Source organism: Amphibalanus amphitrite, unplaced genomic scaffold (assembly GCF_019059575.1).
Source record: "Amphibalanus amphitrite isolate SeventyFive unplaced genomic scaffold, NRLGWU_Aamphi_draft 000027F_arrow, whole genome shotgun sequence".
In the NCBI taxonomy this organism is placed as follows: Eukaryota; Metazoa; Arthropoda; class Thecostraca; order Balanomorpha; family Balanidae; genus Amphibalanus; species Amphibalanus amphitrite.
In genome coordinates, this window is record NW_024881523.1 from 1,333,126 (window position 1) to 1,357,470 (window position 24,345).

Sequence of the window (24,345 nt, forward strand, 5' to 3'; positions counted from 1 at the left end):
GTTTTACCTACACAGGGCAACAGTAGCACCGTCTGATAATTGATATAGAAACATAGAAACATTTAGTAACATTTAGAAACAATTAGAGACACTTCGAAATTGTAGGTCGATATTTTGAACGAGAATAGAGCTATAAAAAACGTCCCGGGGTGGCACTAAAGGACCCCAACCGGGACTTGTTACTTGGGTCACATCTAAAGGATTTGGGTCACTTTGGAATGGATTGTCAAGGACCCCTCTCGGACTCCTCAGACTTTGGGGTAGGCACCATAAAATGAGAAACCCTTGTCCTCCCACCATCTATTCGGCGTATATTTCCTTTTATGCTTGGATCAGACCATTACTGGTCCCTCTCCTCCTACCGGCAGATAACACTTTCAACTCAGGAGACGATGCTTTCTGGCGACTAGTGAGATTACCGAGGCCAATATCGGGCTACGAGACGGCGCCGTGGGACCTCATACATCGCGGCATCTTGGGCACAAGGTACAACTTAATCTCAACAGATACTTGGAAACTGAGGTGTCGGTGACGCCATCACTCATCAAATGACTTCATGCAAGGCATTAGACCAGGCAGACGTCATTTCATACGCACACAGAGTTTTCACGGTCAGCAACCGTCAAATCAGACCAGTGCCGAGCCGAGACCGTTCCAATCGCGAACCAGTTCGTTAGCGCAGCCGCCACAGGTGCCACAGCCCACAGAGATAAGGGACAGAGTGAACCGGACCGAACATTGAGCTAGATTGCAGGGGAGCGAGGGAAGAGCAGGACCGCATGAAGGGAACGTGAGCAATGCCCAAGACCTTTGACTGGCCTCCACTCGTTTGGTTCACAATCGGTCCAGAGGTAAAACGCAGCGGGTTGGCTCCCTGCCATCGTAGGTAGACAGGCTCTGCATAACTGCCACCCGGGATGGATCATTTTACAGTGAAGCTCCATTTTAGCGATAGGTACAGTTTACGTCCTGATAATTAAGGCCCCGACTGATCGAACGGTGAACCCATCGATCTAGCTTATATCGACCGACCCTGAGCTCGTCTTTATGTAACTAAGAACTTGGACGAGATGAGCTACAATTTTCCGATTGGCGGGAGAAACAGGCACCAGTTTATCGACGCCCGGTACTGTATTGCGAAAGAAGACCGTATAACCGCTCACACTCTAAAAACATGGCTTGATCGTAATGTATATTTCGCACACCTCTTGTACGCATGCAAGTCATAAAGAGCGGTCCTCTAGTCTATGTCGAGTGCAGTGCGTGAGCGATTAGTGCACGCGTTTCCCGCAGCCGAGACACGACGCCCTGCCGTGCCGCAGATGAATCGATAGACATCAGCACCAGATTGTTCGTCAAGCACCGTGGCCGCACAGACGCCTAAACTCTGTGTTGAAGGCTTAACAAATACAGTACAGTCCTCTCTAGGGACATACACACGCATACATACACAATTGGTAATACAATTGCGTAAATCGTTTACACATCCGCAAAATTACATTTATCTAACGATTTTAGATAGAAAAATACTACATTGCTTTCAGTTTTTGTTGCAAAATACGACAGGGATTATCTAAATCATATCAATCTTGCTCAAGCCTCTTATGCAGCGGTATAACTAACAACAAATCACCACTGAATGGTACACACGGACCTAAACATCTTTCAGCTCTTAACAAGACACATTCAAAGGGAATCAGATGTTAATCGACTGCGACTGCCATTTGTCGCTGTGCGGCACAGTAGCAACAGAACCCTACCCAACATTAAAAGAGTAGCAAACGATCACAACTAAAAACAACACAGATGGAAACTAACAGGAGCGTGAACAAAGCAGCTACCTCCTACCAACGGAAGCCGAGTACAAAACAAGTATCGATAGGTATTGTCGACACAGATTCACAATAAACAACTGCCCAAAGAAACTGCCAACTGCGCGTCTAAATAAAAAAATCGCCTTCTTAAAAAAAAAAAATCGGGCAGGGAACTAAACTGTCGAAATAGTTAGGTACTGATGCCTAATGGCAAAACAATTATGCATTTCAGCTTTACATTCTAAAGGATAAGCAAAGAAGGCAGAAAACCCGTAATCATGAATTATTTTAGACCACAGCAGCTAAAAAAGGCGAAAAAGCTGTTTGATTTTTCTCATAACGTAGCATTGCCATGCAACCTATAGTAATCGCAACCAATAGGCCTTGCAACTTAAAGCTTCAAGCTATCCTTGATCGCCGTCTTCTCGGCTATCGATTTAGAAAGCAAGCAGCGATGGTGAGATACAGAAAGAGAGCATAGCACCGGCCTCTATTTCGGGACACGGTCAGGCTCAATCACCGGGCGCCGAGCGTACCGGCGCGGTGGGGATGCATGATTAAATGGTCTTAACCATGGTAAAACTGTATCTGACTGCTGAATGTCAGAGGCCCTATTTCTATTGTTTCACTTTCTTGACTGAAAAGTTTCTCTTTTTCAACTAACAACACTTGCCAGTACATAATCTGATGACGCAGGGGTCCACAGCATGGATACAGCTGAACCTGCAAAGCGTTTGATAGAAAACGTGTCTTAAAAACACAAGGAACAACGAACCTCCATCAGTAGAAGTCGAACAGGGTGACATCTAAATCAAAACAAAACACGTACATCCAGCACATAGCGCAGATGCCGCTCTCAACAAAGAAGCCTAAGCTAAGCCTGGCTAGCGTGTAAATTCGTTTCATTCGACCGCAACACGCGGGACGACCAGCCGGTTTCGGCGATGCAGCTATCAACTAGCCCAGTGTGCGCGCCGCGGTTCAGACGGCGGCCCGGGGTGTGTGCTATTTCGGGTGTGCCGGTGTCGGAGCGCGGCCGTTCGCGCTCCACCGAGCCGCTCCCCTGAGTGACCGTAAGGCCGCAATGCCGCCGGCAAACAGCCTCGGTCGGAAGACACTCAGACGCAGCGCCGGTAGCCCGCCACCGCACACAAAAATCCACGGTCACTGCGGCAGCGAGACAGTGCCAGCACACAGGTACCGAAATGCATAGCTTCCGAGATTGAGGATCACCAAGGCACCGAGCAGAGCAGAGTCTCAAAGGCGATTAGTGGACAAATGGACAATCTTTTGAACAGATGAGCCATGAATTGATTGTAGGGTAGGGTAAGGTGTGTGCAGACCGTAGGTTACCTGATTGCTGCCCAAGTGAACTCTCCATCACCCACTCCTCAGCTACCGAAAAGAACTCAGCAGACTGTACAGCAGCCACTAGTCGGCGGGTGCAGGTGTCTCGAGTAGCGCCGGCGGTGCGGGCGGGTCGCGTCGATCAGCGATCACGTCCACATGTAGGTGGGCACCATGGACTCCTTGGTACCCAGGTCGGGCGTCAGGTTTTCGGACTCGAGGAACGCCAACGGTAGGTCCACCAGGTGCCCCTGTCAGACACCGAGTGACACGGTCAGTGTAGGACAGACACGGAGTGGTCAGTGTCAGACACAGAGTGGTCAGTGTCAGACAGACACAGAGTGGTCAGTGTCAGACAGACACGGAGTGGTCAGTGTTATACACGGAGTGGTCAGTGTCAGACAGACACGGAGTGGTCAGTGTTATACACGGAGTGGTCAGTGTCAGACAGCCAGAGTGGTCAGTGTTATACACGGAGTGGTCAGTGTCAGACAGACACGGAGTGGTCAGTGTCATACAGACACGGAGTGGTTAGTGTCATACAGACACGGGGTGGTCAGTGTTATACACGGGGTGGTCAGTGTCCGACAGACGCGGAGTGACCGGTGTCAGACACAGAGTGGTCAGTGTTATACACGGGGTGGTCAGTGTCAGACAGACACGGAGTGGTCAGTGTTATACACGGGGTGGTCAGTGTTATACACAGAGTGGTCAGTGTTATACACGGGGTGGTCAGTGTCAGACACGGAGTGGTCAGTGTTAAACACGGGGTGGTCAGTGTCAGACACACACAGAGTGGTCACTGGTCAGTGTTATACACGGGGTGGTCACTGTCAGACACGGAGTGGTCAGTGTTATACACGGGGTGGTCAGTGTTATACACGGGGTGGTCAGTGTCAGACAGACACGGAGTGGTCAGTGTTATACACGGGGTGGTCAGTGTTATACACAGAGTGGTCAGTGTTATACACGGGGTGGTCAGTATCAGACAGACACAGAGTGGTCAGTGTTATACACAGAGTGGTCAGTGTTATACACGGGGTGGTCAGTGTCAGACAGACACGGAGTGGTCAGTGTCAGACAGACACGGGGTGGTCAGTGTTATACACGGGGTGGTCAGTGTTATACACGGGGTGGTCAGTGTTATCCACAGAGTGGTCAGTGTTATACACGGGGTGGTCAGTGTTATACACGGGGTGGTCAGTGTCAGACACGGAGTGGTCAGTGTTATACACGGGGTGGTCAGTATCAGACAGACACAGAGTAGTCAGTGTTATACACGGAGTGATCAGTGTTATACACGGGGTGGTCAGTGTCAGACACGGAGTGGTCAGTGTTATACACGGGGTGGTCAGTATCAGACAGACACAGAGTAGTCAGTGTTATACACGGGGTGGTCAATGTCAGACACAGAGTGGTCAGTGTTATACACAGAGTGGTCAGTGTCAGACACAGAGTGGTCAGTGTTATACACGGAGTGGTCTGTGTTATACACGGGGTGGTCAGTGTTATACACGGGGTGGTCAGTGTTATACATGGGGTGGTCAGCGTTAGGTTGACACACACGGAGTGGTCAGTCTCAGACACGGAGTGGTCAGTGTCATACAGACACGGAGTGGTCAGTGTCAGACACACACGGAGTGGTCAGTCTCAGACACGGAGTGGTCAGTGTCATACAGACACGGAGTGGTTAGTGTCATACAGACACGGGGTGGTCAGTGTTATACACGGGGTGGTCAGTGTCCGACAGACGCGGAGTGACCGGTGTCAGACACAGAGTGGTCAGTGTTATACACGGAGTGGTCAATGTCAGACAGACACAGAGTGGTCAGTGTTATACACGGAGTGGTCAGTGTCAGACACACACGGAGTGGTCAGTGTCAGACAGACACGGGGTGGTCAGTGTCACACATGTAACGGCTAGTGTCAGTGGACCCACACGGATAGACATAATTCCTGCAGCGCCATCAATTTGATAGGATGTCCCCGAGTCATCCGACCAGGCAGTCCATAATTCAGCCACCCGATTTACTGATCGTGTAATTCGGCGGTAGAGATAACGACCCTGCACAACATGACCTCCTTGTTTTGACCAAACGATTTACTTATCCGAGGCACTTAGGAAGTAACGTTAAACAGAAAAATCCTAAAATGATGTATTATGTAAAATATGATTACGCACTTATAAAAATCATCCACCAAACCATTACTGGCATCGTTTATGTCTAATCCTGACGACCCTTATAAAGCCGATCCGGTCACAAACAAACGGTACGGAACCACGGGAATATTCATACAGACGTTCGGCATGCTGCATTTATCCACCAATCAATCTGCAATTGGGGCATGCATTACACAGCTGATTGGGATGTAATAAACCTTTCCTAATAGAAGGCTAATTGAGATCCTAGTACCTCATACGCGACCTTTGTAGTAGGAAATCGTAATCTCTATGACATTAGCTCCCTTATAAGAACAGAGTTTATTATAAATCGCGTATTATCTGCGAGAACTAGATGGAAAACGTCGCACTAACAAATAACACCATGAAAACTTTAGTAATCGTTATACTGAGATTCATGTATCCATTCATAAAATAATGCATACCATCCAATAATGTAATTACGCCATTTTGGAAGAAATCTTGTCATCAGATATCCTACAAAAATACCTTATTTACAAATATGTACACACATGAAACGTACACACGGGAAAGGTGCGGTTAGATGATGCCCCGTTAATGGTCCGGTTATAAATGCCCTCAAGTCAATGGCCTGCTGCATGACATTTATCTGGCTTTCCCCAAGTCCGTTTTACACTATCCAGCAGAAGGTGCGGTTACACAGGATCACCTACCTCGCTCGGCGGCCGAGCCGGCCGGCCAGCTCACGTCCACAGCGAGGTGGGCATGAGGCCCTCCTTGGTGGCCCGCTTCGGCCGCAGGTCCTCGTCAGACAGAAAGTGGAAGGGCAGAAGCACCAGGTGGCCCTAGGTCACAGGCAGGGCACGGGTGTGAGCGGGCATGCTGCGTGCCGCGGCGACCCGGGCTATGTACAGTACGGCCAGTGCTGCCGCCGGGCATGCTGGTTAGGCGCGCGGGCTCATACACAGCGAGATGCAGAACCACACACGGAGCCGTGTGGTCCGACTACGGGTGACGCAGGCCGCGCCGGCACCAGTCAGAAGTGTTACGTCATTAGTATGCAGAAGGCAATGCGAGCTACCACTACTGAAAGACAGACGCGGAAGACTGGTATATGTGTACACTCCCTCCCCATGTATTATACTACAGCGACACCAATGTCAGCTCCAGTGATTGACAGCCAAATGAAAGAAAACAAAAACGGCTTCTACCAAAATCAACCGCCAATTACACAATATACAATCTAAGAAAAATGATAAAGCCATAAGCTAATGCGGTCATCACGGCGCATCATAACGCAAAATCTCGATTAAAACCTTCCGTGGGGAGGCTGTGCTTGCCGACAGCCCCGACTACGAACATTCTTTGCCGCCTGCCCTTGAAATACCGTTCATAGCATAGATATCTTTAATTCCTACTTCGATAGAAATTTCTAGACAGCACGGTAAAGAATCTCCGTCGTGAGTGGTAGCGGGCTCGGCTAGCACTGCCTAAGTTGCTATTCAGTAGCATTAACAAGAGAAAATGTTGATCTGGTTGATTTTTAGCCAAGCCTACATACGTAGACTTCGTTTTTGCCACAACTTTTAAAGTTCGGTGCAAAAATTGCTTTTACATACCAATTATAAAGTAAAGTTCTTCCTCAACCAGGCATCAGGTCTGCAAGGCAATATACAACGAGCTATGTTCTACCAAAGGGGATGTTAGTAACGCGAAATGGCCGACATTCATGTGAGTTCTATCTACGCTGGCAGCGTGCGCCCTTTGCGCCCACAATGCTACTGGGCTCGACATGCAGCTGTGCAATGTGCATCGCACGGTGTAGCAGCGACTGGCTGCGGTGGTTAGCGTGGACCTTCCACCTTTCCTGCCCGGCACTTACCCTGACATCCTTGAGCATGTCCTTTGCGCGCGACGGATAGGAGAGTGCCAGCGGTACCTCGCGCTGATACTCCTGGAGCTGTACGAAACTCTTGACCGAGTCGGTGGGGATGCACCGGAACACCTGCGGACGGAGGTAGGGGAGAAAGGTCACACGGAGGAGCGGTCACCGGCCACGATAACCAACACATGTTGCTAAGGAGCAGTAAGCTACCTGTGCTTATGTAAGCAGCATTCAAACGGATCGCTTTAGTTACGGCTTAGATGGTAGCAGGTCATAAAGTACAGCAGCAGCAGAAGCATTAGAGTACATTGGGCGGGCCATCCAGCATTGTGGCAGAAATATGTCCGTGACCGATAATCCCATGCAGCCCTACCACCGTCCACAATCGACCGACGTCACGGACCTTCTCGAACACGTCGGTGTTCTTGCTGGAGAACTTGAGCCAGACGCTCTTATAGAAGTCGTCGCTGGTGGCGTCTCGCACGTCGACGCTCTCGTCGGGGGTCTCCAGGAGGCCGAGGTGCTCCTTGAACAGGTGTCGGCGCATGGAGCCGGCGTAGCGGCCCACCTGCACCGGCTCGCCGTTCATAACGCCCTCCTCGAACTCCAGGTCCTGTGGCAAATCGGGTCATATGGTCAGTAAGGCAATCGCTCCGTCAGATAATAAGTTCGGCGTCCAGCCAAGAGACTGGAACATAAAGTATGAGAGAACTTATTCCGCTGCCGGCAGCAATTGACTGATAGCAAAGGATCTAAGGCCAGTTACCAATGCGTAAAATAATCAGCGACTACCCTCACTCCCAAATACGAGTTGGCATTAAGGAGCAGCCTATTGTTCTAGCCAAAGAACCCTGATCGCTCACCTCGACGACCATGCAGACCTCGGAGTCTCGGTTGCCGAGCAGGCTACGGTCGTTGATGTTTGCCGAGCCACAGATGACCGAGTCGTCGTCGACAATCATCAGCTTACTGGGAACACAGACCGACAGTCAGCGGTGGCACCACACGGTAGGGGGCCGAACCAGCGACCGGATCGAGTCATTACGGTTCTCCAGCCTGTCCGGAGACTTAGGGGCCAGCGGCCGGCTAATGAGGATACGGTACTGGTGGGCGATGACAGGACGGCCGACGGCCAACCGCGGAGTCACTAGCGCCATCAGCTCAGATCAGGATCACCAATAATACCAGCAGCAGCAGCAGCAGCATATATCATCACAATATACCAAACATTGGCACAATATCTAAAATTCAAACGTGCATTTCCCGTTAATTCGCGCACGTTCTGTGCACGTATATCCCACCTGTGCACGTAGATGAGCTCCGTGACGGGCTTCCCTCCCAGCTCCGAGTGTGTTCTCAGACCGTGGAAGCAGATGTACTGGGTCGGGTCAGCCACGCCGCGGTCTGTCAGACGGCTCAGCAGGCTGTACTGACCTCTGGCGGAGCGGGAGGAGACAAGTCAGTAACACAGACACACAGTAGGCTGAGCTGACCACTGGCAGAGCGAGAGAACACGTCAGTAACATAGTCAAACACACAGTAACACACGTCTGGTCCATCGGACGGCTCAGTAGGCTGTATAATTGGCCACTGGAGGAGCGAGACGGCACGCCAGTAACACAACCGAGCACACAGTAACACAACCGAGCACACAGTAACACAACCGAGCACACCGTCACACCGTAACACATCCGATACAAGCCACGGTTCGCCGCGCAGCAGACTGCACTGAGAGAACGAATGGGTACGTCAAACATGGACCATGAATGACACTCGTTAATGTGATTTTTCCCTTATTTCAAAGTTTCCTTATTTCAAAGTTCCTTGTTTTTTCCTTTCTGACAACAGGAGAATTACGGTCAACGGTCAGCACGAAGTGACAAATTGTGAATTTATCGCGTTGTAGACAGTAAAGTGAAAAGAGTGACGACTGGCTGTGGCACCACAAGTCAAGGACATCACTCTGACATCACGACATCACTAACCGGCAGATGGACGAGTAGTTCCAGTGGGTGATGGCCTGGATGGCCGTGCCGCCGGCGGTGCCCACCTGGCCCTCAAAGCCGGGCAGCAGCGGGATGATGACGTACACGCGGAACTTCGCTCCTTCCCTGGGAGGGGGGGGGGGGGACAAACATCAGTCAGAGGTAACTCAGCCGGTGCGATTGTATACTGATATGTTATGCATTAGTCCATAAAGTGTGTGGGTGGGGGTGGGGGGGGGGGCGGGGGGGGGGGGGGAGCCGATACATCGGATTCTAGTCAGTTTCGGTAATGGGCGCTGATAGCGTAACAGCGTGATATCTTTGACACCATCTTTACTGGAATTAGTAATTGTTTACATGAGTAAGGGGTTACTAGCTACCCGGCGGCACGATCCACCAATACCTCCAAAGGTCCTCAAGTACTCAGAAGTCAGACTACAACTCGTACGCTTGCGAGTTTGGGAGACACAAACCAACAGCAACAACACAAGAACAGTGGAAACGCTGCCCGCTCCCGTTCACCCGCACACCCACTTGTGGGCGCGCAGGATGCGCTGGAAGAGCGCCTCGCAGACCCGGTTGTTGACGTCGGCGTTGATGCCGCAGAGCGAGATGAAGAACTGGTTCTCCATGTAGATATAGTGCTTGGCGCGGCTGATGAGGTCGATGTACGCCTGCTGGATCGAATCCTCCGTGTCCTTGATGCCGGCCGACCACTGCGAGGCGCTGCGCACAATCTGGCGGCGCCGACACAGGTCACAGGTCAGAGGTCACAGGTCATTACGGAGCGAAGTCTTACGTAGAATAGTACATAGAAATTTCGCAATCTCGTTTGTCGCCCCAAAAAGGCGTTTTACTGGTATTAGGTTATAAGTAACCCAGTCACCACTTCAGTCACAGATTGGTCAAAGGTTAAAGCGCAGGACAAAGGTGACAGATCAAGGGACGTGGGTCAGTCCACACCACAGGTCAGTGGTCAGTCTGCCAACGACGCGGGTCACAGGTCAAAGAAAACGGACCAGAGAAACCGACATGTCACATGCCATCTTTCATAGATCATAGGCCTCAGCTCACAGGCCATCATTCATTGGTTACAAATCGCAGGCGTGCTTTATCGCCATCGTCACAAACCGCCATCGTTACAAATCGCCATCGTCAATCTGCTATCCAACAGTCACAAGCAAACACACATTATACAGCCCGACCGCCCTTATCACCCGCACACCACAGCAGTGGCGCCGCCATGGCTGAACACCACGCCGCCTCACCTGACACTTGGTCTTGAAGCTGGGCGTGGTAAGCACCTCGGGGATGGAGTCACACGTCTGGTAGCCCTTGGGCAGCAGGAACTCGTAGGCCGGGTTGTAGCGCAGCTTCTCCACCTGATGGGGAACACGACAGGGCCGGTCAGTGGGGGACACGGGGATTACAGTCGCATACATTGATATAGTGCAGGCGCACCTTATAATGGTTCTACCAGCATTTCAATACAAAGCGTACCAAAAATAACTAAATATTGAGCGGCAAGTGAGCCCACAGCCTGTGGTTGAACTATGCTCAGTAAGCCATTAACAGCGCTCTGTCAGTCGGTCTGCCGGCTCAGCATTGCTGCACGCCGTCCTCAACCCCTCCCGACCGGCACGCACCTTGATGGCGTTCCAGCGCTGTATGAAGTGTCGCGCCACGTCCCGCGCCGCGGAGCCTGTCACTCCCGTGGCTATGTCGTGCCAAGGCATCCGCGGTACAGACGCTCGGTCCACCAGGTCTGTAGACATGGGTTGGTTAGAGTCAGCGAGGGCGTACGCACCGAAGTCCCAGCCTTGAGAAAGACACATCTCGAACAGCCGATGGACACGTCTTATGCACGAGTCTTTCGAGATAGCAACGCATACACACATTCCCGTTCGTCCGAATATACGCCACACAACCAGGCGGCAGAAACTCACACAGTTGGAAAATGCATAGAGGACGCTCTGAACTGGATAAACCAATGAGTAGAGCTGGTGTCTCAGCCGACGTTATATACGAGGTCCGTGGGGGGTTTGCAAGGGTTATTGCAGGTGAGGGAGAGTAATAAAATCCGTTCATTTACCAGTGAACGGCGAGTCCACGGCGAAGTCCTTGACGATGAAGTTGGCGTAGTCCTTGCCGACCCACAGCTTGGCCTTGAGCTTCTTGACGCGCCTGGCGTCCACTCTGAAACGGTGGGTGCCGTCAGCAGAGCGTCATTACCGACAACAGGGATGGGGCGCGCCGCCAACACCCAGCAAAACGGACAGCAGCGGGCGGCAGATGGGTTTCAGTTATCTCCTGTCGCGCTAAAATTTTGGTTGGAAGAGTTCTCTGACTAGTGGTGCCAATTTCATGAAATTTCAATTCCAATTCCGATCCAATTCCAAGAAATTGCCAAGTAAATTTCCAATTTTGTCCAAAGCGGGGGCTATTCCAATTTTTAACGATTTTTGCATTTTTTGCGTAAATTTTAAGTGTTTAAAAGCGTTTTAAAGGCCTCCGTTTTAAAATTTTAAATTTTAAAGGCCTTGTGTTCCGATTAATTTCCAAAAAATGTTAAGAATTCCGTCCAAATTCCAAATTGGAATTGGACAAAAATTGGAATTCCAAGAAAAGAAATTCCGATTGGCACCAATATCTCTGACATTAGTGAAACCGACGCCTTTGAAATAATTAAAGCATGCTCTTACAAAATTTCCCCCAAAATACGCTGCGTCAGTCCAGCTATGAAACATCAGTAGATCGACAGCCGACAGCCAGCGGACTGACACAACACCGGGCCGTACTCACTCGTCGAGCATGCCGGCCTCTGCGGCGGCCACGGCGGCCATCACGGGCGCCGCCTCTGACTTGGTGACCGTCTCGGAGACGGCGGGCTCCTCCGAGGAGGCCGGACCGTCCTCACCGCCCGTCTCGTCCTCACTCCTGTCGGAGGGGGGGGGGGGGGACGGGCAGGGATATATCGTCAGTACCGGCACTAGAACACAGCCGCAGCACATCGGACGCTTTACTAGAATGGTCGCTCAGCACAGCTCTACAAGATTATTTACTAAAGGTAGACGAAGAACAACAGTCTGAGAAACACCCAAAATGCGACGTCCTTACAAGGCAAGCTCAACAGAACTTATGTTCGTCAAATGAAATACTTTTTCCTATTTGTCATACATTTCACGAACGCTCAACCTTCTTACCGTTACCTGAAATACTGCACAGCACAGAAAATACGTCAGACAGCCTTGGAAATCAACTTTGCCCCGTTGTGCTTATCTGCAAGAGCCTTCTGAATTTGACCAGCGAAGACAATAGAAAGGGGACAGCTCCGAAACATTACCCAAAGTATTTGATGACGACAGCCGGCGCATTCATCGAGACGCCTTCTCGAGCAAATAGACAAATAGGGAGAGTATAGCCCACTGGTCAGCCATATGCTGAAGCTGCGAAATTTCCCTTCATGGGAACAGAGAGGTCACACAAGACCCAAAGCAGCGGTTCATTTTTGCATTTCCATCAGCTTCAGAATAATGATTAGGAACCCGAAAGTTGAAAGAAAATCTCCCGAGCAAACTGATCAACTGAACGCAGAAAAGCCTCACTTTCAAACTAATGACAAGAGAATATCAAATATCAGTGACAAAGCCATCAACGACTGATCTGACGAACAGCCATCCAGGAAACATGCTATTGGCACTCGGCAGGCAAACACCAAACACGGCAAACACAACAGGCATGCAGGCGCTCCAGCTGCGGGTCAATGACGAACTAGTGGTGCCGCCGCCGGCCGGCAGATGTCACCACCTTCGGCCGCTGGGGTCGTAGATGACCTCTCTGCTCTCGGCCCAGAACGATCCGTAGTCGAAGCGCCGGGACCTAGCCGGGCCGTGTGCGGGCGGTGAGCACACACTGTTAGGCGGTGGGCACACTGTTGCAGTGCAGGCGGGGCCGGCCACTGAGGTGTTATGCTACACGGGTGAGAGGTCAGCGGGGCACCACGGTCCCATGGGGTGTTATCCCGTGTCCAAGGGGTCCCAGTCCATGGAGATCCTAAAATAGAGCTCAGTTCTGCCCGAGTGGACGAGTAGAGGCGTTTGGTACGGACAGGTGTTAAAGGGTAGTCATTACTTAACTGAGAGGCCGAGACAATTAACGTGGTGTCACCAAGCTTCACCAGACGTCACCAGACATAACCGGACTTCACCATTGACTAGAGGAGACGAAACGAAACAAGATTCGCTCACATGAACTTCCTTTTAAATCAGACAGAATCAATTAAAGGTAGTGTGCCAGCTTTCTTGGACCGTATGGAGTTAATGGCCCAGATAAGGAACCGGATTTTTAGAACTTATCCATACCTTCAAAACTCATGGAAACGTCTTAAATTCTTCAAATTTTGAGTACCCCAGTGCGAAATTCGCCCCGACGGGTTGTCGGTCGTACCCCAACCACATTTCACACCACTATGAACAATAAATGCACACACTGAAATCGCTATTACCGATATGCTCATCCAATCAAGTTTCGATAAACCCGTTCATCATCATCTCCTGCGGTTTCGAACACGCCTGTTAGGTGGCTTCTGATGCTCGTCGAGGTCGGAATTTCCAAATACGCGTGGTGCGTCGGGCCGCGCGCTCTGACTTCGGCCAAGAAAAATGCGTCAGCTGATCATTGTCATTTCTGCCACTTGCGTGTGGTGAAATGGGGTCATAACTTATAAGACGGCTTTTTCATATCAATTATTTTACATAAAATCATATTTCAAACCATAAATAATGTTCGACAGCCAAATAAAAGAAACAATACCAATACGGGCTTACAGTTTAAGGCTCGACATTGTGTTGTCTACGATTAGACAGCTGATAACTCATTCCCGTACGTCGTATGGTCGTAACACTATAATGACCTTTGCTTATTGTCACAAGTGCGCCGCATTCGCGATTGTTGCCCGACGCCTGTTTGCAGGTGAGCCCACTACAGTTGTTATACATATCTAAAAACCGAAAAACTTTTAGGCGAAAAAGGCACTATTCCAGGCCCATTTTTGATTTTTTTTTTGGGATATTAGGTAAAAACAGAAGCTTCTTATCCTAGGAAAAATAAAATGGGAAATCTTTCAAAGGTGGCACACTACCTTTAACTAACGGATGGCTTAATCTAAGTGTGTATAAGTAAATTCGAACATAAGACTGTCCCATTCGGCCGATACTTTGCCATCTGCGTCTTAAAACCGGTGAGCGGTTCCCGATGATTCTGTTTTATCTTGCTCGGCTGGGTCGTTAAGGTGATCTCATGATGATGAAGATTTGGGTGAAAGCACTTCTATACTTCCTGACTAATGATGTCATCAACACACACCGATGACAGTGATAGAGCAGAATGTACAAAAATAAAATCAAATAAAAACGGCAAAGCTGCGCGCAAAACTAACTACCCACATATGCAGTGATTGCACATTTTACGACTTGTAGTAAACGGTTGAATATGTGGCGAAGAAGCGTCAACTGACATGGAACATTTTGAGCGGACGGACGGCATGACCGGAGCCCGTAGTAACCAGAACTTATGACGTAGGTCCTTAGGTACCTCCGCCGACTTACGGATATTATTTTTAACCAGCTGAAGAACTAGAAAGAGAGGCTAAAAATAAACGCAGCCAATTAGTCAAAGTTTCATCTTTCTGCTAGCAACTGCGTCAGAAGGGCTGCAGGCTATTCTGTTACGGCTAACAAGTCCCCACTCTCATCGAGCGCAGGCGTCTAAGGGTCTTTGGGAGTGCGAGGTTATAAAAATTGAGGCACGCGATGGGCAGTGTCAAGGGCGAGGATGGCGAGTCAAAACTGGAGATAAGGAAACGTACCTAGATACAGACAATGCTCTTGAATCTAAAATTCAAGAGCATTGAATGAAGAGAAAAAAACAGCTAAAGCCATAATCTACGCAGCGCCTGTTCTTCGTATACCCATCAATCAAGTGTAGTTTCGTGCGCCGCACCTAACACCGATGTGTGTAAGCGCTACGCGGAACCATCGCAGTACGCTGATCGTTTCACTATCGTCGGGGAGATGGTCCAGGGAACACACTGCCATTGCACGTATTTACAGCGACTGTGCAGCGTCCGAGTACTGCAGTGGGTGCTGTGGCTGTATTGGGTGCTCATCGCGCATTCACCATGCCAACTGGCGGTGGATGCTCGCCATGCACTGACTAGCTACCTGAGCCGCAGTACTGTATCACGGGGTTGCGGCGCTACACAGTACGTGCGGCAGCCACACTCAGTGCGGCCGGCTGTGGGGCGGCGCCACACAGCGCGTGCGGCGATCACACTCAGTGCGGCCCGCCCCTGGCCACTCACACGGAGCTCTGACGGAGGAGCCGTCGGCGGCGCCGCCGAAATCTGTTGGCACACGGCCGTCACAGGGTGTCTGGCGCGCTCGGCGCTACCGGACGTCGCTCAGACAGCGCTGGGTACTCCCAGACAGCCGTGGTTAGCCGACACACGGAGAACAAACACTCGACACAAAACCAACATCACATGTTAGTCACAAAGTTAGGAGACAAACAGACGCGGTTAGTGTTTTATTGGGAGTGTCCCCGAGACCTGTTCCCTTCCGAACCACCCCATTCCATCCCAACCCATCCGCCCTATAACCTCACCTGTGAAGATGCCGCCGGCCCCGATCGGCCAGCTCGTGACTCCATACGCTGGCCACTTCGCGCATGCGCACCATGTTCCTGAGCAGTTTTCGCCGCTGCATGGGCGGCGTCTCGCCCTTCCTGGCGATCTCTCCGTCTTCATCGGCCTTCTCGGGTTCCGAGTCCTCCCGCGCCAGGGCGGCGTCCACCATGTCGACACTGGGAGCGCCGCGTCGGCACCGGGGGTTATCGGACTGAATGAGGCGGCGGCAGAGACAGGGGGAGAAAGGAAGGGAAAAGGAGGGAGGGAAGACATGGAGAATTACAGGACTGGAAGTCTGCGGATTTATCAACCAATTAAACGCTTTCAGGGAGATGCGCTTGCAATTGAAAAAAGTAGCGATTGCCGATTAGGAACAGGGACAAAGGAAAGTTTATTTGTGTGTGCAATTTTAAATAAGAACGCAGCTGTAAAACTGCGATGTAACGGGAAAGACGGTGTTGGATCAGGCCGGGTACCAACAGACATGCAAAATGCAAATGGGAACCACACCGATATGGAGCCAAATCACACACAAGCACAGTTCATCCAACCTTAACCCGGTAAAACTAAAAAATACGAGCGCACGTTTCACGTCTTTATGATAATTACTGATGCTCAAACACTTCTAACGCTTGAACAAACCGGGCAATAGAACACAAATGAAGCAAGCATCGCTCAAAAAAGTTTTTGAATGTCCAATGACTGGCAAATTCACAGGCCGTCAGGGGAACCATGCTCCGCAGAGGTCCTTTTCTCTGGAGATGGCACACTGGCGCCCGTGTGTAACTTTATCCCTGCCACCGATGGATAATAAAACGGAACCACCACCCGCATCTGAAACTTGTAAATACTGACTGGTGTCTGGCCTCAATCTCCTTACATATGGAAAAGGAAACTACAAGCATACTTACTTGGCTTTCATCTGATCAGGCAGTTCGTCACCCTATGAGAAGAAAAGAAATACGATTAACTATAAACAATACAAAGCGTTATTATTCCGTAATTGAATGTTAGATTATCATTAGACCTAAGATAAGGAGTAGTAGCAATAAGTGTGTAAACGAGCTGCAAAACACTTCAAATTAAACTCAGCTCATTACAACTGCCTTGCACTCAAAATAAATCCAAAGTTAGTTACAGCGCAAAGACCCTTTGGTAGTTTAGTTGGAATGACATTGTCTATGGGATGAAAAGAAAGATAACGTAAACACAATGTGTAAAGCCGCCCAAAACACACCGGACCTGCCCCAGCACTGCCTTCTCTCACCTGTCCGGAGACAGTGCCGATGGTGACCAGGTTGGTGCCCTGGGCCAGTGCTAACAGTGTGAGCGGCAGCTGAGAGCCGGCTGGTGTGCTGGAGGTGACGGCTGCCGTCTGGAAGTGGCCCGACCGCTCCAGGTCTCCCACACTGCCCTGGTCCACCAGCCTGACGGTCCGGAACAAACGCAGTCGACGACCGGGGTGGACACAGGACATGGGTGTTAATTGTTCAGGCTTACTAACAACGTAATTAGCAAGACGTGAAGTGAAATTGATGTAAATGAGTTTATTCTTTCGTCCTACAGTTGAGATCTCCGCTGGGCCCTCCGCACTAATCGGGGGTATTATCTCTCACGATTCCCCATAGATTAAAAATGAGACATCCCCGGTATAACACGACTAGAGCCTACCTCACTTCTATCGCGCCTAGATTAGACGATCATTCTGCCTTATAACACGCAGAAAAGACAATCATTCCTCCTCCACAACAGATAGGCACCCATCACCCGCCTCCTAACCTGTGGAAGTGGTCGTCCCAGCGTCCGTAGCAGAGGTCGATGCCGCCGACAAAGCCGTAGTTCTGGTCGACCACCACCAGTTTCTCGTGGTGCGCCCAGAAAAGCACCGCCGAACTGGCGTGATCCGGGTGACGCATCACCTGGCGGCAAGGAGGTGATCTGTCTGAGGCTGTTCGGTTCAATAACGCAGCGAGGCAGCTGTTTGTCTGAGGTGATAAAACGTCACAAAAGCGTCACCGAGCGGTGCGTTGGGTTGTTTCAAACAAAAACTGTAGTCTAAGGCGAGATGGCAGTGTGTCTAAGGAGACGTCTAAACAAGGCTGATGCAATGCGACCATCCAAGTGGAAAACACAGCGACAGACCAAGGACGCTGGTTTATTATTTAGCAAATGAAATGCAAGATGTTATCGAGCCTGTTACCAGAGAGCTAGACGCTATGCATCTGTAGTCGGAAAACGTTGAATGGCTGTGCATCAGAAAGTCACCACAAAAAAGCTCTTAACCACGAATAACCAGGCATCAGAAAGGGCAAATGAAATAAATTCCAAACGGTTGCAAAAAGTAAAGCCATCCCGGGAAGCGTGATATATAATAAAGGCAGATATAAGCATGCATTCAATTTTGTAAAGGCTTTGAGTTGCCACCAAAGGTCATATTGCACATTGATATGAAAAGGTCGCTACAACATAAATGCTGTTCATCTGTAAAACATCGCTATCTGAGCCTGCCATACCTTCGCATTGACGCTCGCTAAGGAGCTTCTAGGCACTGACAAGCAAACTGAATAACCAGTTTTCCCGCAACGTCCCATGTTTGCTAGAGTCAAGATGTCTGTACAGCTATGGTTTTTTTTTCTCGAATAATCGCTCTAATGTCGCTCCATCGGCCATTCGCTGGAGTGGCTACATCCTTTTCAGCTCATGACTTCTTCCACATCTTGGCTAGACGCACTAATTCATCATTTGTGGCATACTGCTCTTCCCTTGCTTTCATTTCACCCGGCTGTTTACGTAGATTTAGTGTAAAATTACAACAAAGAGCAGTGAACAATTACTGCGGAATTTAGCATTTTGTATATTTCGTTATTTGCCGAGGTAAAGATCAAAGCTGCAGCATCCAAAATTTTACCTGCTTATAATAGTCCTGCTTCTTTAGGCATAAAGAGCGTTGTTTCTCAATTCTGTGGTTGGGATTTGGACGACTTTTGCCAATTTAGTGATTTCCCATACCTGCTACATTGCATGATTAAATCGAGACATCCAGGCATTTAACCCGCGCCCCAGTGGCGGTCTCAGCCAACTTCGCCCTAGTGGGGGGGGGGGGGGGGCATATGTTACCACCCACCTCTAACTCAAAAACTCAAAAACTAAGAGGGCTAGAAAGACGCGGTAAAAAGCAGTCGATAGCTCTCAATGCGTAGGTACGTTTGGAAATATATCAGTCATTTTTCATCTTAGAGCAACATTGGGGTCACCAGAGGTCATCAAAGGTCAAAATTTGCCAATGGTCATTATATTTTTCAGAAAACATGCCGTTATCTCAGGAACTATGGTAGCTAGAAAAGCGCATGGAAAAGCAATCGATAGCTTTTAAACTCTTCTTTTGATAAGGTCATTATCAAAATTGACCTCAGGTCAACGGTTTAGCCTCCAGAGGGCAAAAACTCCAAAAATAGCTGTTTTTCCGAAAAGTATTTTTCGACAATAACTTTCGAATACAAAAAGTCACGACATTTCTATTGCTAGAATAGTGTTCCCCTCGCCAAGACGCGTCGAATGAACTATAATTTGACCTTGAAAGGTCAACTTGAAAATTTGACCTCAGGCCAAGGTTATGACCTGACCGGAAAAGGTCATGTTGCATATCAGTCGATGCGTCTCGGCAAGACAAACACAATTAGACCATCCCCAGCGTTCTATCTCTTTCCAATCGCGAGTTATTGGCAAAAAAACTGTAGCCTCAAATGACCTCGGATGACCTTTCTAGAAGCTATCAGCAAAAATGACACCTTGGTCATCACGGGTGGTCCAAATCATTGTGATTCTGAAATATTTGGACTGTTCCTATGCGTACACACGGATCTAGAGGCATTTTCATTTTTCTCCATTGACTTGTAATGGAAAGGTCACGCCACTGACCTGACCTTAGGTCACGGATATAAAAAATCCGAGATATACAAATTGTAGACGCCCAAACCATCATGCAATCCACCAAGTTTAAAACCTTTCTGACAAACACTGCAGGCTGGACATGATTGCAAACTTTTTTAGGCTTTGTCAGTTAACTTGACCTGGTGACCTGACCTGACATGACCTGGGGTCAAAAATTTCACACATTGTCCAAAATTGATGTACCAAAAGCTACCTAAGCGGCGCGGCGCTACGCGCCGCGGTTTTTTATTCACACGCAAAAAACGCGACAGGGTGGTAACATATGCCCCCCCCCCCCCACTGGGGCGAAGGTTAAACGGCACGTGCACTGTACCAGACTTATGAAGATTAAGAATCGTAGCCTCATAATAAAGTGAATATATTGCCGAATATAATCCAATCAAGTAAGACCCATTATGCATTGCCCGAAACTGTCGTCTCACTTGATTGGATTATATTCGGCAATATATTCACTTTATTATGAGGCTACGGTTCTTAATCTTCATATTTTTTTACAATGAGCCTCAAGAAAGCGCTTACTAACATTGTACCACACTTTTCAAAGTTTAATTCAATCACAATGCCATGCTTTAATATTAGGGGAGAGTGGTGCAGGAGGCCCCCCCTTAAGCTCAGTTGCTATTCTTAGACAACTGATAATATTTAAGAGCTAACGTGTGCATGCGCTGTGAGCATGCATCATTTTCCCATACATATTTGCATTCAAAATGAATCTAGGGGGTACACAAACCGTAAACTTTAACATTTTGGAAAAAGTTGCAAAAGGGCCTCTTACACTATGGGTATGGTAAGACGCCCCCCCCCCCCTCGGGCGTTTTACAAGTCAAGTCGACTTGTAAAAGACGCTTTGCGAACACAGCTGCAAGGCCTTTTATTTCGAAAAGCTAAGCAAATACTGTGTTATCGAAACCAATAACACTTCCAAAGCGCTCGAACAATGCGAAAACTAGCACAACCAAACGCTGATGACCAACGAAAATTGTACCTATTACCTCTAAGAAAGGAAACAGAAAAAAGAAACAAAAACAAACTCCTTGAAAAAAGAATGCCACGCCTGCCGCAGGCGCAGGCGTTTTAGCATCGGGGGCGTTTTTATCGGGGGGCGTTTTATCATCCTCGAAGGGAGGGCCTCTTAAAAAAAATGCAGTGTTTTAACGTCACAATATTTATGGTTTATGAGACATTTGCAGCGCACCAGAACATGGTCTATTCTGAAGCTAACATGTGACAATTTCGATGAGATAAGATTGCATTTGATAGCCATTGTTTTTTCAGACATATAAGGGTGATAAAGATGCATATATCTAGCAAGTAAAGGGGCAAAAACAGAAACAGGCTTACCAAAAGTCGCTGCGACGCACCTGATACCTCAGGTTTCGTGAGTTGTTGTTTCAAGAGGGCTTCTGCTTTACAAGAACATTAAAAAATAAATAACATTATTGGTTTGGTAAAAAAAGCGATGGGGCCTCTTACCGACCCTGGGCGTCTTACACGGATCTCCCCTACAAGCCGTGTGGTTCAAGGGGTGTGGTTAAACACGTTGAACCACACGGCTGCTGACGTCACTATCATATAGTTGTGAGCTTTTTGGCAGATATGGGAAGCACCTTCCAGCCCTAAGGCCGGGAATTCAATAAATGTCACATCGCCTTTTTTAGCAAAATCACCTCGGGCCTAACGGCCCTCGGAGTTTTCGCTAAAAAACCTCGGTGACATTTATTGAATCATCCCGGCCCCGGGCAGGAATATATTGCCAGTTACAGAAAATCAGAATACCGATACCAAACCAAATACCAACTAAAACCATCGAAAAATACCGAAACCAAACCAACTTCGGAATGCCAGGAAAATGCCTACTTTTTACCAAACTAACAGCCTCCTATACATAAGTGAGGATTCATAATACCAACAAAATACAAAAAATATTAGGATTGAAATACCAAATACCAAGTTGGTATCGGTTTGGTATCGGTATACCAAAAAGTCGGTATCCGATTGACATCTCTAATTCAGATCGCCGAACCTGTACTGTGTATTACGACTGAACTGCCGCTGAAGGGCCGCTTATCTGTCCATCGACGATTGAGACGCGGCCGATATCGTCCGGACGGCCCGCCCAGTCCAGCACCGCACGCACAATCAGTCACGGCACGCGTGCACGGGCCCACGATCAGACGAGCACGGGCTCGATTGGAGCAAATAAACATCCACACGCAGAGTAAACGTTCCTGAGCAACAATATTGACTATAGGAAGGTTCCAGGAGGCTTGACCGAAACAAGATGAACACCATTCGCGTTACGTAAAATACGGAAGTTATAAGAAGCAATGCATGCAAGTGAATAGGAGTGAATTTCTCGATGGCTTCCTGAACTTCGTGAATCGTGGGCTTTACTGGTAGCAGTCTGTATCCAATCCATTTTTCATGTACTAATTATTTTTAAACTTTCTGCTCCGATAGTATATAAACATGCTAGACAAGAGTCCGATACCGTTTCTACCCATGCGTTACATGAGCTCAAGCGACAAATCAACCTTTCGTCACGCTAAAGACACAGCTGTCAAACAAACCTTGATGTTGTCGTGCTGCATGAGCTTCTGCTTGCTGTAGAAGCTGTTGATGCCGAGCGCCATCTCCACCTCCTTGTACAGCATCACGTACACCTTGACGCCTTGTTTCTGAAACACAGAAACCGACATATTAAACTGCGGGGCCCGGTATGTTACTCGTCGAAATTACGTCAGAAAGAGACATACATGGTGTAAGAATGTAAAAAGGATTTCCAAACAATTACGTTCGATGAAATACGCATCGATTGTACAAGTATTTCTAAGCTTCTGGCATTAACGAGAGTCAGGGCGAATTACGTTAATCCATCGAGGTATTGCAAAGTGATTGGGGACTGGGGTGACTGACTGGGGACGTAATGGAATCAAATTCATTATAATCCAAAATATATCATGAATGCATTTCCAGCGAAAGTTCTTGAAAATTTATCTTCAAGACACATAATGTCAAATCAAAAGGTCAGGCCCATGTATTTGTCCGACTTAAACTAATTGAAACCTGCTAGGTGCACAAGTTTGCAGTAGACCTTTTAGCCAAATGAGCCGAGAAGCAGCATATAACACGGTGGTAGTGTGTGTCTGAGTGTGTGTGTGGGGGGGGGGGAGGGGTTGTGTGTGTGTGTGTGTGGGGGGGGGGGGGAATATCGCAGCCAGTCAGAGGCGCCACCACTAACCGCTTTGCGCAGCAGGATCTGGTCGAGCCGCCAGTACTGCGAGTCGAGCGCCGGCCGCTTGAGGAAAATCTCCGGCGACAGCCACCAGTCGGTGATGAAAATCTCCTCCCGGGCCGCCTCCATGGCGTCCGCCACGTCACGCATGTAGTCGCTGCCGTCCACGTACCAGCGCGCGCGGCACGAGCAGTCGCGCACCGGAGCGAACGACTCGTACCGGTTGGCGTCGACAAACTGTCGGCCTGCGGAGGTGGAAAAAGGACAGCGGTGGGACGTGACTGCAGATGGCGAAATGTGGAATATTGTGGTTAGTGAAATGACTACACTTTTGATTAAATTTGCGAATACGAATAAAGCAATGTTTTATATTGTGACCCAGTTCTTCTAAACTTTTGGCATTGGACAAAACACGAAATACGTTGAGCTACTGTTTACTAAAGGTCGTACTTGCTATATTAATGCAATGATTGACACATCATCATCATTTTCGACAACTTCGCATGACTCTATTACTTGTTACGTTATTAGATCCTTCGAGTTAGAGCTTTGAAGCGGCGAGGACGTTACATTAATCAACACACAGGGTGAAGTGAACTAAATGCCCCACTTCAGACATTTTCTGTGATTCAGTGAAAGGCGCGCAGAACTTGCTACCCAGTACCCACGTCAGTGTCCCGGCGCCACCGGCCACAGTGCCATGCGTAATGAGCCGGGTAACTGATACCACCGATCTGACGAGCCCCGTCCGGCGGGCAGGAGAGGGGTAGGGGAGGGCAGGGGAGCGGAGCTAACCCGTACCGTCGGTTCGGCGACACGCTAATGGTCAGACACATGATATCGCCCCCCGCCCGCAAAGTAATGATTATCGGGAACCGAGCCGCTGCGCCGCGCCAGCGTGGGCCGACCTCACGTTTACGGCGGCCACACACGCGGTTCAAACCGGTCCAGTACGCCCGCGGGAGGGGCCGCGAGCCCCTACATGTCCCAATGGTGTCATCGAATCCCAATCCCAATGGTGTCATCGAATACAACGAGAGAGCGGGAAGTGAAACACGGCGAGTTCGGCCTACAAGTTTTAATTTGTTCGATTGTAATTCTGGAGCCACTCATATATCAACACGCGTAGGCATGCTTCAACAGTAGTGAGCGATGGTGCTTTTAAGGATAAAATCCATTAAGCTCGTACATCAATGCTTCAGTGCCTTGCAACTGGGATAGGTAGTTAGTAAAATGAACTTGATCTGACTATGCCGTGTTTGATGGGTATGATGAAGAGCCTAGTATACGAATACTGCAT

The 24,345-nt window shown here is 49.1% G+C and overlaps 1 protein-coding gene across 3 annotated transcripts in view; it reads right to left on the reverse strand.

Annotated features, from left to right (window-relative positions):
* Window positions 1-1,179: 1,179 nt before the first annotated feature.
* LOC122364689 (phospholipase D1-like) overlaps window positions 1,180-24,345 on the reverse strand; it is a 40,923-nt gene continuing 17,757 nt past the window's right edge. For 2 of the 3 annotated variants that reach the window (XM_043335308.1, XM_043335327.1), the window contains exons 9-25: window positions 23,052-23,290; window positions 22,381-22,488; window positions 17,639-17,778; window positions 17,127-17,286; window positions 16,771-16,802; window positions 15,838-16,035; window positions 11,977-12,111; window positions 11,267-11,370; window positions 10,821-10,939; window positions 10,443-10,556; window positions 9,709-9,911; window positions 9,175-9,300; window positions 8,491-8,625; window positions 8,053-8,158; window positions 7,593-7,802; window positions 7,187-7,309; window positions 1,180-3,412 (exon numbers count right to left, since the gene is read on the reverse strand). In XM_043335308.1, coding sequence (XP_043191243.1) covers window positions 3,311-3,412; window positions 7,187-7,309; window positions 7,593-7,802; window positions 8,053-8,158; window positions 8,491-8,625; window positions 9,175-9,300; window positions 9,709-9,911; window positions 10,443-10,556; window positions 10,821-10,939; window positions 11,267-11,370; window positions 11,977-12,111; window positions 15,838-16,035; window positions 16,771-16,802; window positions 17,127-17,286; window positions 17,639-17,778; window positions 22,381-22,488; window positions 23,052-23,290 — 2,354 coding nt within the window. In that variant the 3' untranslated portion in view covers window positions 1,180-3,310. Of the gene's footprint in view, window positions 3,413-6,008; window positions 6,150-7,186; window positions 7,310-7,592; window positions 7,803-8,052; window positions 8,159-8,490; window positions 8,626-9,174; window positions 9,301-9,708; window positions 9,912-10,442; window positions 10,557-10,820; window positions 10,940-11,266; window positions 11,371-11,976; window positions 12,112-15,837; window positions 16,036-16,770; window positions 16,803-17,126; window positions 17,287-17,638; window positions 17,779-22,380; window positions 22,489-23,051; window positions 23,291-24,345 lie in introns of those variants that run through there. The other variant, XM_043335317.1, reaches the window with a different exon arrangement.